The 12,370-nt window shown below is 45.1% G+C and overlaps 1 protein-coding gene across 2 annotated transcripts in view; it reads right to left on the reverse strand.

Moving 5' to 3' along the window:
- Dcps (decapping enzyme, scavenger) overlaps positions 1-9,348 on the reverse strand; it is a 45,606-nt gene extending 36,258 nt beyond the window's left edge. Inside the window, exons 1-2 of one of the 2 annotated variants that reach the window (XM_036194213.1) lie at positions 9,083-9,348; positions 7,235-7,409 (exon numbers count right to left, since the gene is read on the reverse strand). In XM_036194213.1, coding sequence (XP_036050106.1) covers positions 7,235-7,409; positions 9,083-9,280 — 373 coding nt within the window. In that variant the 5' untranslated portion in view covers positions 9,281-9,348. Of the gene's footprint in view, positions 1-7,234; positions 7,410-8,585; positions 8,801-9,082 lie in introns of those variants that run through there. The other variant, XM_036194215.1, reaches the window with a different exon arrangement.
- Between the last annotated feature and the right edge of the window lie 3,022 nt (positions 9,349-12,370).

Genomic DNA, 12,370 nt, shown 5'->3' on the forward strand with positions numbered 1-12,370 from the left:
GGCCAGCCTGGTCTACAAGCGATTTCTAGGATAGATAGGGCTCTTACACAGGGAAACTCAAAAAAAATAAAAAAAATAAATAAAAAATAAATAAATAAATTGCTCCTTTGAAACAAAGCAGAAAAACCTGGCCTGTGGCTAAAGTACTGAGTGTTTTAGGCAACCAACAGAGTGATTCCCAGGATCCCAGCCCTCTGCTTCCTGGCCTGGCCTCTCACACATAGACAGACTTCTGTCTTCTCCAGTAAACCTGAGATTCCACACCCTGCTTTATAACAGGTAAACAATTGGCCTTTTAAAAGGCAGCCTGTATTTCTGAGCCACACCTCTCGCCTATTATCTCCCCAGCTTCTTCCCTGGGTCAGGGAACACAGACCTTAGAGAAAGTCTCCATTAACAGGCTGCAGGAGCCAACACAGGCTTTGCGCTACCAGGATGGCATAGGAAGACCAACCATGTGAGATGCCAACATGATGCCCCACAGGCTCTTCATGTTTGCCACCTGCCGTGACCAGAACCAGCCACATTTCCTGTCTTATCTCTCAAGGGTCAGTCAGATAAGAGAAAGCTGAAAAGCAGTAAGTGGTAACATGACAGTGACACTCTTAGATCTGTACCATATGCCCGCCATGGTGTTAAGAACTTTGTTAAAAAAAAAAAAAAAAAAAAAAAGAGCTTTGTACACCTTACTTACTTACTTATCTCCATGGTTTGGATAGTGACGCTCTTAGATCTGTACCATATGCCCGCCATGGTGTTAAGAACTTTGTTTAAAAAAAAAAAAAAAAAAAAAAAAAAAAAAAAGAGCTTTGTACACCTTACTTATCTCCGTGGTTTGGATAGTGACGCCCTTAGATCTGTGCCATATGCCCACCATGGTGTTAGGAGCTTTGTACAACTGACTTATCTCAGTGGTTTGGAACCTATGACATCACTTTGAGGAGGTTAACCCAGCATTTCAAAAAGGAACAAATAAGACTAGAAATAAGTGGTAAATAAGGCTGGTGATTACACTATAAAGTCTTGCTAGGTCACTAGAGTTAATGCTCTATCTTTGGCCTTTTGTCTTGGGAAATTTCTGGTCTGCTTATATTCGTGTACATTTATTCATATGTTCAGAATCATAACATAAAATGTACCTCTCACTGAGGATAGAGACTAGAAACTGTTGCAAAATACTTCCTTATCCATCCCAGAACTGTCCCATCGAGATGTATTCAGTTACTAATCCCATTTAACAAAGAAAACAGCTAACGTCACCTCATCAACTTCCCCTGTGCCCCACGCCTCAGCCACTGTTCTCACCTGCATTTTCAACACCACAGCCTCTTTTCTGTTCCTCTTTCTTCTCCAGACCACATGCTGTGCTCAGAACCTAGAACACTCTCCCCTTATCCTTCCTGAGCTAGTTCCTTTTCAACCATCAGGTCTCTGCTTGTGTGTGACGTCTAGTTGCAGAGCCCCCTAGAGCCCCCAGTCTGGGCAGCTCTTGACCTCAGCAACTGAGACACTGTTCACTTGTTTGCTGTCTGTCTTCCCTTCCAAAAGGGAACGGACACATTGTTTGCATCACCCACTAGAGCAACTGGACAGAGCAGAACCTCACAACTGTTAAGTGAACAAGGAATGCCCCAGGCTTTTCATTGGCCAAGGCCGGAGCCAGGACTCCAAACCTAATCTGCCTGACCCAATACTTGATCCTTACCCTGTACCATTAGGAAAGTGTTAGCACCGGGATAGAGCTGAAGTAAGCCTAGTTCCTAAGCCCATGCTCCCACCATGGTGGCTTTCCAGAGGCTGCCCCTTGTGGTCAGCTGAGAATGTGGAGGGAGAAATCAGAGAGGAGACTGCACACTCTCAGATTTGAACAAGAGGAAAACATTACCAGTCATTGAAGAAATAACAAAAGAAATCAGTCAAACACATGCTCTATGCTGAGTCCAGGATTGCAACCAGCTCAGAAAATAAAGGGTGGGGTTCACTCCTAGTCAAGTGATATTATGGGAAGGAAGGCTAGAGAGGCAGCCAGAGATCTGCAAAAAACTTCAAAGATACAACTGTGTACTGGGCACAGAGGACTAAGGTTGCAGGAACTTCACTTTAAGGTACATGAGGTAGCAATGGTGAGCTGTAAATCTGAAACAGGACAGAGAGGCAAGGGCCATACAAGGTTCTAGGTAGGCCCTGACTAGAATGCCAGGAGCTGGAGAGTGGGTGGAATACCTTGGTAACGCTGCCACCTTGTGGCTATGGAATGCCTGTCTCACAGAGAAAGGACTCTATGGATAGATCACTTGTTAATTCTCTTTGTACTGCTGAAATCTGTTAAAACTATTGTCAGTGCTAATAATAATTTTGGTTCGTCTCTATAGTAAACATTACTTCTGATGTTCATTTTTCTGTAAATAAGCCAAGTCACTGGGTAATGGGGCAACCTGATTGCATAACTGTGAGGTGCTGGACTCCTGCTGCCCTGGCTGCCTTGCGCAAAAGGGCTGTCAGTCAGCCAGCCAGTCAGCACTGACCATTTATTTTAAAAGCTACATAGATGAAGTGAAGAAACTATTCAACAATCACAGCTAAGGGTTCCTGATGGGCAGCTCACTCAGCTTTGGCTATTTCAAGTGGTTTATAACAGACTTTTTGCTATCACAAGCTTTGCTGAACTCTAGAGGACTCTGCAACCATTTACCCATGGGCCATAGATGGAGCATTTATTCTAGTGGCCTAGCCAAAGGAATACTTGTAATTGGCACAAACACAAACCTTCATTTGCATGTGAGGTGTATTGTGATTTTTTTCCATGCCCTCTCTGGCTGGGAGCAGCAATTCAGTTCATTTAAGTAAACTGAGAGGTAATTCTTGAAGGTACAGTCCCAGCCACAACCATTTCAGAGTTTGCACCAGGCTTTTTGCCATCACAACCCTCAGTGGGCTGTGATATCCTATAACCAGGCTAGAAAAGGAGCATTTATCCTGATGGGCTGGCAGAGGGATGGCTGTGACTGGTACAAAAGGGACAATGCCATGATTCATGGGAAACACAAACCTCCATTTGCATAATTGAGGCACCATCCCCTCTTCGGCTATATGAGCAGACAGGCTAAAAGACACTCTTCTGCCCAATTAGACCCAATAAATGTCTTCCCATGAGTGGTCTTTTCTTGCCTACTTTTGTTAATGCAGCTGAGCTGGCAACATAGGGAGAGAAGCAACAGACACAGCAGCATGGCAGCAACCACAGAGGAAGCAGACTGGCAACGGCAGACCAGCCCACAAGCCGAGCTGCAGAAGCAGCAAGGCAGCTGGCTGCTGGACAGTAGAAGCAGCAGCTGCGTAGTTCAGGAGTGGACAGACAAAGAAAAGAAGGCTGAGAGAAACAAGATGTAGAGAGGAGGGAACTGGAGAGGTGACTCAGTGCTCTTCCTGAAGATTGGAGTTTGTCCCCAGCTCCCCACTTGATCCCTATAACCAACCATATGTAATTCCAGTTCCAAGGAATCCGATGCCATCTTCTGGCCTCCAAGAGCACTGACCACAGGTGGTGCACAGACATACATGCAAGCAAACACCCACCCACGTACATAAAAATAAACATTTTTTTTTTTTTAAGTAGAGAGAACGCAAGAAGGGGCAGAGGGTGAAAGGGGATAAAAGACTATAAGGATCAGAGAAGAAAAACTACAGACTCTGATTGCTAGAAGAGTTCCAGAAAACTGTCAATTCATTAAAACAAACATTCTCAGACACCCTAGGCCAAAAGATCGAAGACTGGCTGGTATCAAATTCTATGGAATCCTGCCTTACACAAGCTCTTTAACCTGAGGCCTGAACAAGGATGGGAACACTGAATTCTAATCAGGAGGGTACCTGTGCTGCTATGTCTGCGTGCCTGCTGCTACTGCTCACTGCTGTCAAACACGGGATATAAAAGCGCCAGAGACCCCACAGGAAGAGTTTCTCCGCAACCACCGTGACTTGACTCCTTTTCTTTCTCTGTGCGGTGAAGGAGATTAAACCTCGGCCCCGCCCACACTTGTGCAAGTGGTCTACTGCTAAGCTACAACCTCAGCGTTCTTTCACTTTTATTTTGACATAGGGTCTCACTAAGTTGTCCAGGCTAGTCTGGAACTTGCTCTATGGCCCACAGAGACCTTAAAACTTTTGAGCCTCCGCCTCAGCCTTCCAGTAGTTAGGACTACGGCCTATGCCCAAAGCTGGATTCTTACCTACAGTCTCCATCCAGGTAGAAGGAACCACAGCATTTGCCTATCTCTTCACAGTAATATGTGGTCCTCTTGCCACTGCCCGAAACATACCTACGGGCAGAGATGGCATCTTACTGAACTCTGAAGTAATGGTACTTAGCACTGAGCCAAGCACACTAAAGCAGTAACAGCAGCTACTATTAAATAGGTGCTGACTGCTTCTGCATAGATCACATACTGCATTCCTGAATTTTACCTACACAGTACCTATGAGAATTTCAAATGCAAACCACAAGTAGATGTTTATTTCAATACCAGCTGGGAGTTCTTGAAGAGGCCAATGACTCAGAAATAAAGGCAGGCATCCTTAGCAAAGAGTAAAAACCATTATCTTTCTAATTATAATGTGCATATGACTTGTAGAAAATCTAGCTAGCACATAGGCTCCAGTTCTGTAGCCTGCATTAGGGTCTGGAATTCTGTGCATGAAAAGCTCCTAGGCGGTGCTTAGAGCACTGTTCCACAGATCACATTCTGAATGGCAAAACCCTGGGAAATGGACTGAAAAACTATGGCCTATAGGTGCTATTTGACCCACTACCTGAGTGAACACCCAGCAAGCTACAGGTGATACATTCATTTTTAGAGACATGGAGGAAGAGAAGGAATGAGGAGTCCGAGACCATCCATGCTTCAAAGCTCAGAACATTTACTTCGGTTCTTTACCAAAAGAGCCTGCCAGCTCACTCATTTATGAAGTCACCCAGCAGACAGGACAAAGAGTCAAACAAGGAAGGAACCCAGATCAGGCCCTGAAGCCAACTGTTGTGACTTCCAAATCTCTAGGCCAGGTGTAGGTAGGGAAGGCAAGCCACAAAAAAAGGCACCTGTGCTAACAAAGCAGGGAAAGAAGAGCTCCCATCCCAGACTCCCAGGTAGGCAGGGGTGACCATGAGGAAAGGGTTATGGAAACATGTGGGGCTGGGTGGGGAGGAGCCCTCACCAACTGCCACTATCAATACTCATCTTGGAAGAAAAACAGAGGGCAGTGATCACTTCCACTTATGTGCAGTGTCACAGAAGTACTATTGAAAGGAAAAACAACAACAACAAAGGAGACTTTGTGGATGCCGCAGGTTGATCCCAGCAACAGAACCTCCTGAATTCTGGCTAGGAGTGGGAAGGGGAGTGGACGGGATGGAGGAGGAGGAGGGAAAGAGGATGGTAGTGAAGTCACGGCCCACAGTCTATAGTTGGGTGGCTTCTGTGAGCCACGCCTGGCTAAGGTGCCATCCGTCACGCTTCTGCTACCCCATGCCATGGAACACTTTACTTGAAGGTCAACGCTTAAGAAAATAAATACAGCTGCCCATTCCCATCACCTTAAAGCAAAGAATCTGGCTGCCGCTGAGTGAAGAGCAGGATCTGTTCTGAAAGGTTTGCTTGTCATCAAGTGATCACGTGCATTTTCAAAGAACAATAGCCCTCATTTATAGAGCTGTGGGAAATACTATGAAAGAGACATTGGCACAGGATATCTGGCAAGCCAAACTGTTCTTAAATGCCAAGGGTCAAATGAGAATACACAAGGATGTGACCAAATCACCATGTGTGCAAAACACAGCCTAGAATTTCCTGGTTGGGAACCGTTAAGGTCAACCCTTTTCCCTCATGTGTTGCCTACAAAAATCTTGACACATCATGTCTTGATTGGGGCATGGAATGTTTGTCTTTTTAGTGAATTAAAAAATGCTTTCAGGGCTGGAGAGAGGGCTCTGTTTAAGCATTCACTGGCTGCTCTTCCAGAAGACTTGGGTTTGATTCCTAGCACCCATATGGAGGCTCTTGAGTCTCTGTAACTCCAGTCCCAGGGACCCAACACTCTGGCCTCTGTGGGCACTGCATACACACGGTGTACAGACATACACGCCAACACCCGTACACCCATACACACACACGAATGTTTTTAATCAAAACAAATTTCTGTTACCCGTATGTTTCTGCCCTACCCAAGCTCATTCTGCTTGATCATACAGTTTGTCTCTCTCACCAGGAAGTGGGGTTCTTCAGGGAAGTGGAGACCTGTGCAGCTTCCAGCACGCTGCCACAGTACATGGTGGAGATCTAGTCTACTGAAATACTTCATTTTGGGGCTGGAGAGACAGCCTAGTGGTTAAGAGCACTGATTGCTCTTCCAGAGGACCCAGGTTCAATTCCCAGCACCCACATGGTTACCTCACGACTGTTTGTAACTCCAGTTCCAGGGAACTGACACCCTTACACAGGCAAAACACCAATGCACAATAAATAAATAAATTTTTTTTTAAAAAAAGAAATACTTCACTTTCCTGCCACCTACTGCTCTGTGATTTTGAATTGGTTACTTAGCTTTTCCTCACCTATAAAGTCCTCTCACAATAGTGTTGTTCCATGGATGCAATGTATTAAAATGCTACATCCCAAGTTAGTATAATAGTAAGGGTTTTGAAAGTGTTGGGAATTGTCAGTTATGTTCACTAATAGATGAATTTATTGCCGGGCCATAGTGGTGCACATCTTTAATCCCAATACTTGGGAGGCAGAAGCAGGCAGGTCTCTCTGAGTTCGAGACCAGCCTGGTCTACACATTGAGTTCCAGGACAGTCAGGGCTACACAGAGAAACCGTGTCTCAGAAAAAAAAAAGATGAATTTACTATTCCATCCAGTGAATCACTTACTCTCCCAATTGTACTGCACCATGAAGTATGTATCAACCTTAGCGGTCATGGCAGTTCTTTGTTGTGGCAGCCCATCCTAAGAATGGTGGGATGTCTCACAGCATGCCTATCCTCCATGTACTAGATGCCAGTAGCACATACACATCCTGTTCCAACAACCAAGATTGTTTTCAGAGATTGCCGGGTTCTCTGGAGGGAAAAGCCCTCCCTCTTTCATTTAGAATTACTGTATTAGAATTTTCAAATTTGAAAGAGCCCTTGGTTTCCCACCACCCCATTCTCCCCACATGCAACCACTATTTGCTCACCACTCAGATGCCTTGGAGGAAACAGGTTATAGGTGCTGTAGATATCATTGGAGAATTGCAGCTTGAGTTCAGGGCTGCCTGTTAGGAGTTGTGCCACGTGTTCTACCTGAAATGGTGTCTTCTCCAGGATCACAACAGCATCTTCTCCATGTGTGTCCCCAGAGTCCTCATTCACCTGCAGGCAGAGACATCAACAGTGGGTCCACGACCAACGCCACTAGAAAAGCTGCACACCACAAGCAGAAGCCTCCAAAGCCTCTGAAATCCCAGCACTTGGGGCTAGGAAACAGTTTTCTTGGTAAAGTGCATTCCATGTAAGCATGAAGACCTGAGTTCCATCCCCAGAACCCATGTCAAAAAGCTGGGCGTGATGTTGCTACTTAAAATCCTGGAAGCGGGAAGGCAAAGATAAGTGGACCCCTGGGGCCTCCTAACTAGCCAGTCTAGCCTAATTAGTGAGCTCTTCAGTAGTGAGAAACCTTATCCAACACAAGTAAGCAAAAACAAAACAAAAAACAAACCAAACCACCAAGACAGAAACTATACCTGAAAGCCAGGCGGTGGTGGCACACACCTTTAATCCCAGCACTCGGGAGGCAGAGACAGGCGGATCTTTGTGAGTTTGAGGCCAGCCTGGTCTACAGAGCGAGTTCCAGGAAGCTACACAGAGAAACCCTGTCTTGAAAAACCAAAAAAAAAAAAAAAAAAAAAAGAAACAATATCTGAGGATGACTTCTGGTCTCCACATGAACACACATTCAAACACACACACACACACACACACACACACACACACACACGCACACGCTCACACACACAAATTAATAAGATGCTCTATATTCAGCAGTAGTAAATATTCAGCCAAGATCTCATTCTTTATAAGCAAGCAATCCATCTCATTAGCATGCAAATTTGTTGACATCTTTAATAAAAATTATATAGACACCAAAGAATTGTTTAAAAATTAATTTCCAGGCTGGGTGGTGGTGGCACTCGCCTTTAATACCAATGCTTGGGAGGCAAAGGCAGGTGGATCTCTGAGTTCGAGGCCAGCCTGGTCTACAGTGAGTTCCAGGGCTACACAGAGAAACGCTGTCTTGGGGGAAAAATGAATTTCCTTATGAGTCATGATCAGTAAATGTTTGATTTGAATACCTGTTTTATACGCCTGTATACCCAGGGTTGTGTAAACCATTCTCAGCAGAATTAAGTCACGAGTGGAAAAGTTTTAGGCAGTCCATTCTAGAGAAACCTTGACATCTGCCTTGACTAGGCCTCCTCAGTAGTTTGGGATGGTCTCCAACTCTGCTGCTAGATAGCTAAGCAGTGTTAGAGCCAGCAACATATCTACCTCCACAGACACGCTCTGCAGTCCAGGAACCATCTATCATCTCCACATCCCAAACACACCCCTGGGTCCCTTTCACACTTGGGAGCGCACAGCGTGTGGAATGGGTTAACAACGTGGGCTGAGGTCGTGGGGAGCAGGCACCACATCTCATAGTTGAATCTCGTCATCTTCAGGGACAGGGCCCGGAGCACATATTTGCCGAGTTCCTGGCGCCTTTATACGTACGATGAATGATCATGAATGGTGTGGGGAATTTAACCCGCGGTTCTGACACTGGCGGATAGTTGCAGGGAAGGAGAAATTGGAGCAAACAGACCTAGATGTGTGCACTCTTTAATCCCTCCGGCAATCTTGTCGCCCCACGCATCCTAGTGGTGGTAACTCCACCTTGCCCGACTAACGTGATTGGTAGTTCCCGGAGTGAAAAAACTCCGCTCGCAGATTGGTTCCCTCTTTCCTGCGGTGTTCCGTCCCCTAACCCCTGTGCTTAATGGTACCTTCCCGTGCAGGAAAATGATTTTGTCCCGCGCAGACTCCCTCAGCACTTTCTGTACTCTAAAGCCGGAGAACGGTAAGCGGACAGGGGCAGAGGCACCATTGCCAACGCCTGCTTCCTTCTCGTCTGTGCTGGGGGTTTCTGCCTCCTCTGCCTCGGGGTCGCGCTTTCTTTTGAGTTGAGGGGCCGTATCCGCCATGCTGCCTGGGAGAGCCGTACGCGCCTACACGTCTGAGCCGCTGCCCACGCCCCTTGCGCTCCCTCACAGCCTGTGAGGGGTTGGACTTCAACTCCCGGCATGCTCTGGGAGACCAGGCCGCTACTCCATTTCCCGGCGTGCTTCGCGTCTCACTCGGCTTCTGCGGGTTTTGCACCTGCTTGGGTGCAGGGTCTACTAATGACTTTTGTGGGGGGACAAATATAGTTCGAGTCCTAGTCCAGCTCCTGGTCCTGCGGGCAGGGAGTGGGGAAGGGAAAGGAAGGCGGCGAGGTCCTAAGGAGGCTGGCTACGGTTTGTGGCAGTGGAGAGGGCCCACCTCTGCCCAGCGCCCAAGGCGGGGAAACTGGAAACACCTTTGGGCTCTGTGTGATGGACACACAGTGTTAAATACTGACGGTTTACATTAACATCCCTACTCGCGTGTAGGCGTGGAAGGAATGTTTTTAAAATAAATCTACAAGCCGTTTTATTTCTTGGCTGTTATTTTCTAACAGTGGGTACTTAAACCATTTTGCATTTTTCTCCAACTTTTGTAATTTTACATAAGTTTTTTTCATATATATAATATATATTATATATATATATATATTATATATAGTCCTTTTTTGCTGAAAAGAAAAAGTAAGCTAACAAGGTGGATCGTACGGGTCTTTCCATCACTTCTTTCTACCCTAAAGGCTTCGTCTCTCTAAATCCAGTTGGCCTGTAATTCTGCCCTGCTACCCTGGGGTGTGATTTGTATTATTCTTTTATTGCAGCTGGAGGAGTGGTAATAAAACTTGTATTTTCTGGGTTTTGTAGGTGTCTTGTGTGGTCATTCGTTCTGGTTAGCCCATTTTTCCTTCTCTTTAATTTGGCAACTCCAAATATTGTCAAGAACTGATAGTCTGCCAAACGTTATTTTTGTCAATATTTCTGAGTTTTTAGACAAATGTAATGGATGTGGCAAACTTTTTTCAGTTTTTAATATTAACAAGATGTAATTTTCAGTCTGCTTTTGAGTTAGTAACAAAGTGTACCATGTTTTAATAATAGATTGAGCTTTGAATAGTATCCCATAGGAACATGAGTTGGATATGACTGTTTTAGAAGTAGAGGGACTTATCAGGGGACCTGAAATTATTATTATTATTATTATTATTATTATTATTATTAGCAAGTTGTTGCTCATCCATAGGCTTCCTCACCTTTTACGAATCTACAATCTGAGGTTATTAGTTATATGGAAGACCAGAAAGAAATGTCCCACAAGGCCAATGGCAGTAAAAAAAAATCTACTCAGTTCTAGGACATTATTTTTATGAAAAATCTGAACATTTTTTCAACTCAGAAAAATGAGGGGTTGGGGATTTAGCTCTGTGGGTTTGGTCCTCAGCTCTGGAAAAAAAAGAAAGAAAGAAAGAAAGAAAGAAAGAAAGAAAGAAAGAAAGAAAGAAAGGAAGAAGGAAGGAAGGAAGGAAGGAAGGAAGGAAGAAAGAAAGCAAGGAAGGAAGGAAGGAAGGAAGGAAGGAAGGAAGGAAGGAAGGAAGGAAGAAAGAAAGAAAGAAAGAAAGAAAGAAAGAAAATGGCGGAGCATGATGTGTTTAATACCAGTGTTGTACCCAGAGTCCCCCAAAGACCACCAAGAGACCGGATCTGATACAAAAGCAAAGAGTCTTTGTATTGCTACAAGTTAACTCTGGACTCTGTTCATCTGATGCAGCAGCAAGCAGGAGAGACCCAGAGTAGCAATGGGGCAGGGTTTTTAAAACAAGGTGGGTTGGGGGGGTCTATAGACTGCATAGGAACAGACTCAGGACTGATTTATTTGAGTGGCAATCACGTTAGTAACTTTTAATTGGCTAGTGTTAGTTGGGGGTTACAGTTACCATTTTTTGGGCAGGCCTGGAAAAGTCCCAGGCTTTGTCCTTGAGCTGCCATGGAAGCTGGCTGGCCTACCACATACTGATTGTGGGTCTGTTCTTGGCTCATACACGTAGTTCTAAGTTGGTGAGGGGTCCCAGACAATAAACAACTGGCTGAACCTTGAGCAGTCAGAGTATGCGCAGAAAGGGAGCTACTGCAAGGACTGTCTTTTGTTCATGGCCTTTTGTTCATGGCCCTCCCAGAAACGGCTTGCTCAAGCCTCAGGAAACTGAAATTGAGGCCTGATCTCTGAGACAAGAGTGAGCATCCTGTTATGGCGTCTGCTGGGTCCTTTCACCAGCACGTCACAAGCAGAGACAGGTGGACTGCTGAGGTCTATCCAGAGCTGCACAGTGAAACCCTGATCCTGAAACCTTAGCTTGGATATTTGTAGCCAAATGAGGGAAGAAACTAAATTCAGAATCGAATGCAGATTGTAGATACATATGTCAAAAACAATGAGTTAGCACTTTAGTAACAGATACAGTGCTCTCTCTCTCTGACTGTGGCCTGGAATTTGCTATGTATACTAGACTGCCTTGAACTCACAGAGATTTGCCTGCCTCTGCCTCCCCAGTGTTTAAGATTAAAGGTGTGTGCCACCATACCACATCCACATATTGTAAAATAAGTTTGTTATTTTTCAAATTAAACTTGGAATGGTAGTTTGCATAAATTCAAGAATAGTGATTAGTTATATAGACTCCTTTTCTCTTTCTAAATCTACTTTGCTGGACTCTCTGATGAGGGACTTTCTGTTACATGTGTGTGCACACATGCCTTAAAGGGGATTGGACCTTGAGCAGTTAAGCATGTGCTCTGCCACAGAAATACACCCTCAGTCAAGTGCTCAGCAAACTTCATTAGTCCTGCCTGTGTGAATTCCTATCTTGCTGCCCCTGGGCCTGGCAGAAAGCAACATTCTCTACTCACCACATCCTAGGTTTTACCCATGCACTGGCCAGAGTAGGAGTCCTAAGTAGAGGGTTTTTTAAGAGCTGGTTTGGGGCAACTGTTGTGTCCTAATGTTTGACAGCAGCAGGCTGTGACAGTGCCCTCTAGTGAATTTAGCTTTTTTTAGTTTGCTTCTCCTAAACTAACATGGAGTGATAGACTCAGGAAACAAAAAACAAAAAAACAAAACAACTTGCTGTTTCTTAAATT

Source organism: Onychomys torridus, chromosome 7, assembly GCF_903995425.1.
Source record: "Onychomys torridus chromosome 7, mOncTor1.1, whole genome shotgun sequence".
Taxonomy (NCBI): Eukaryota; Metazoa; Chordata; class Mammalia; order Rodentia; family Cricetidae; genus Onychomys; species Onychomys torridus.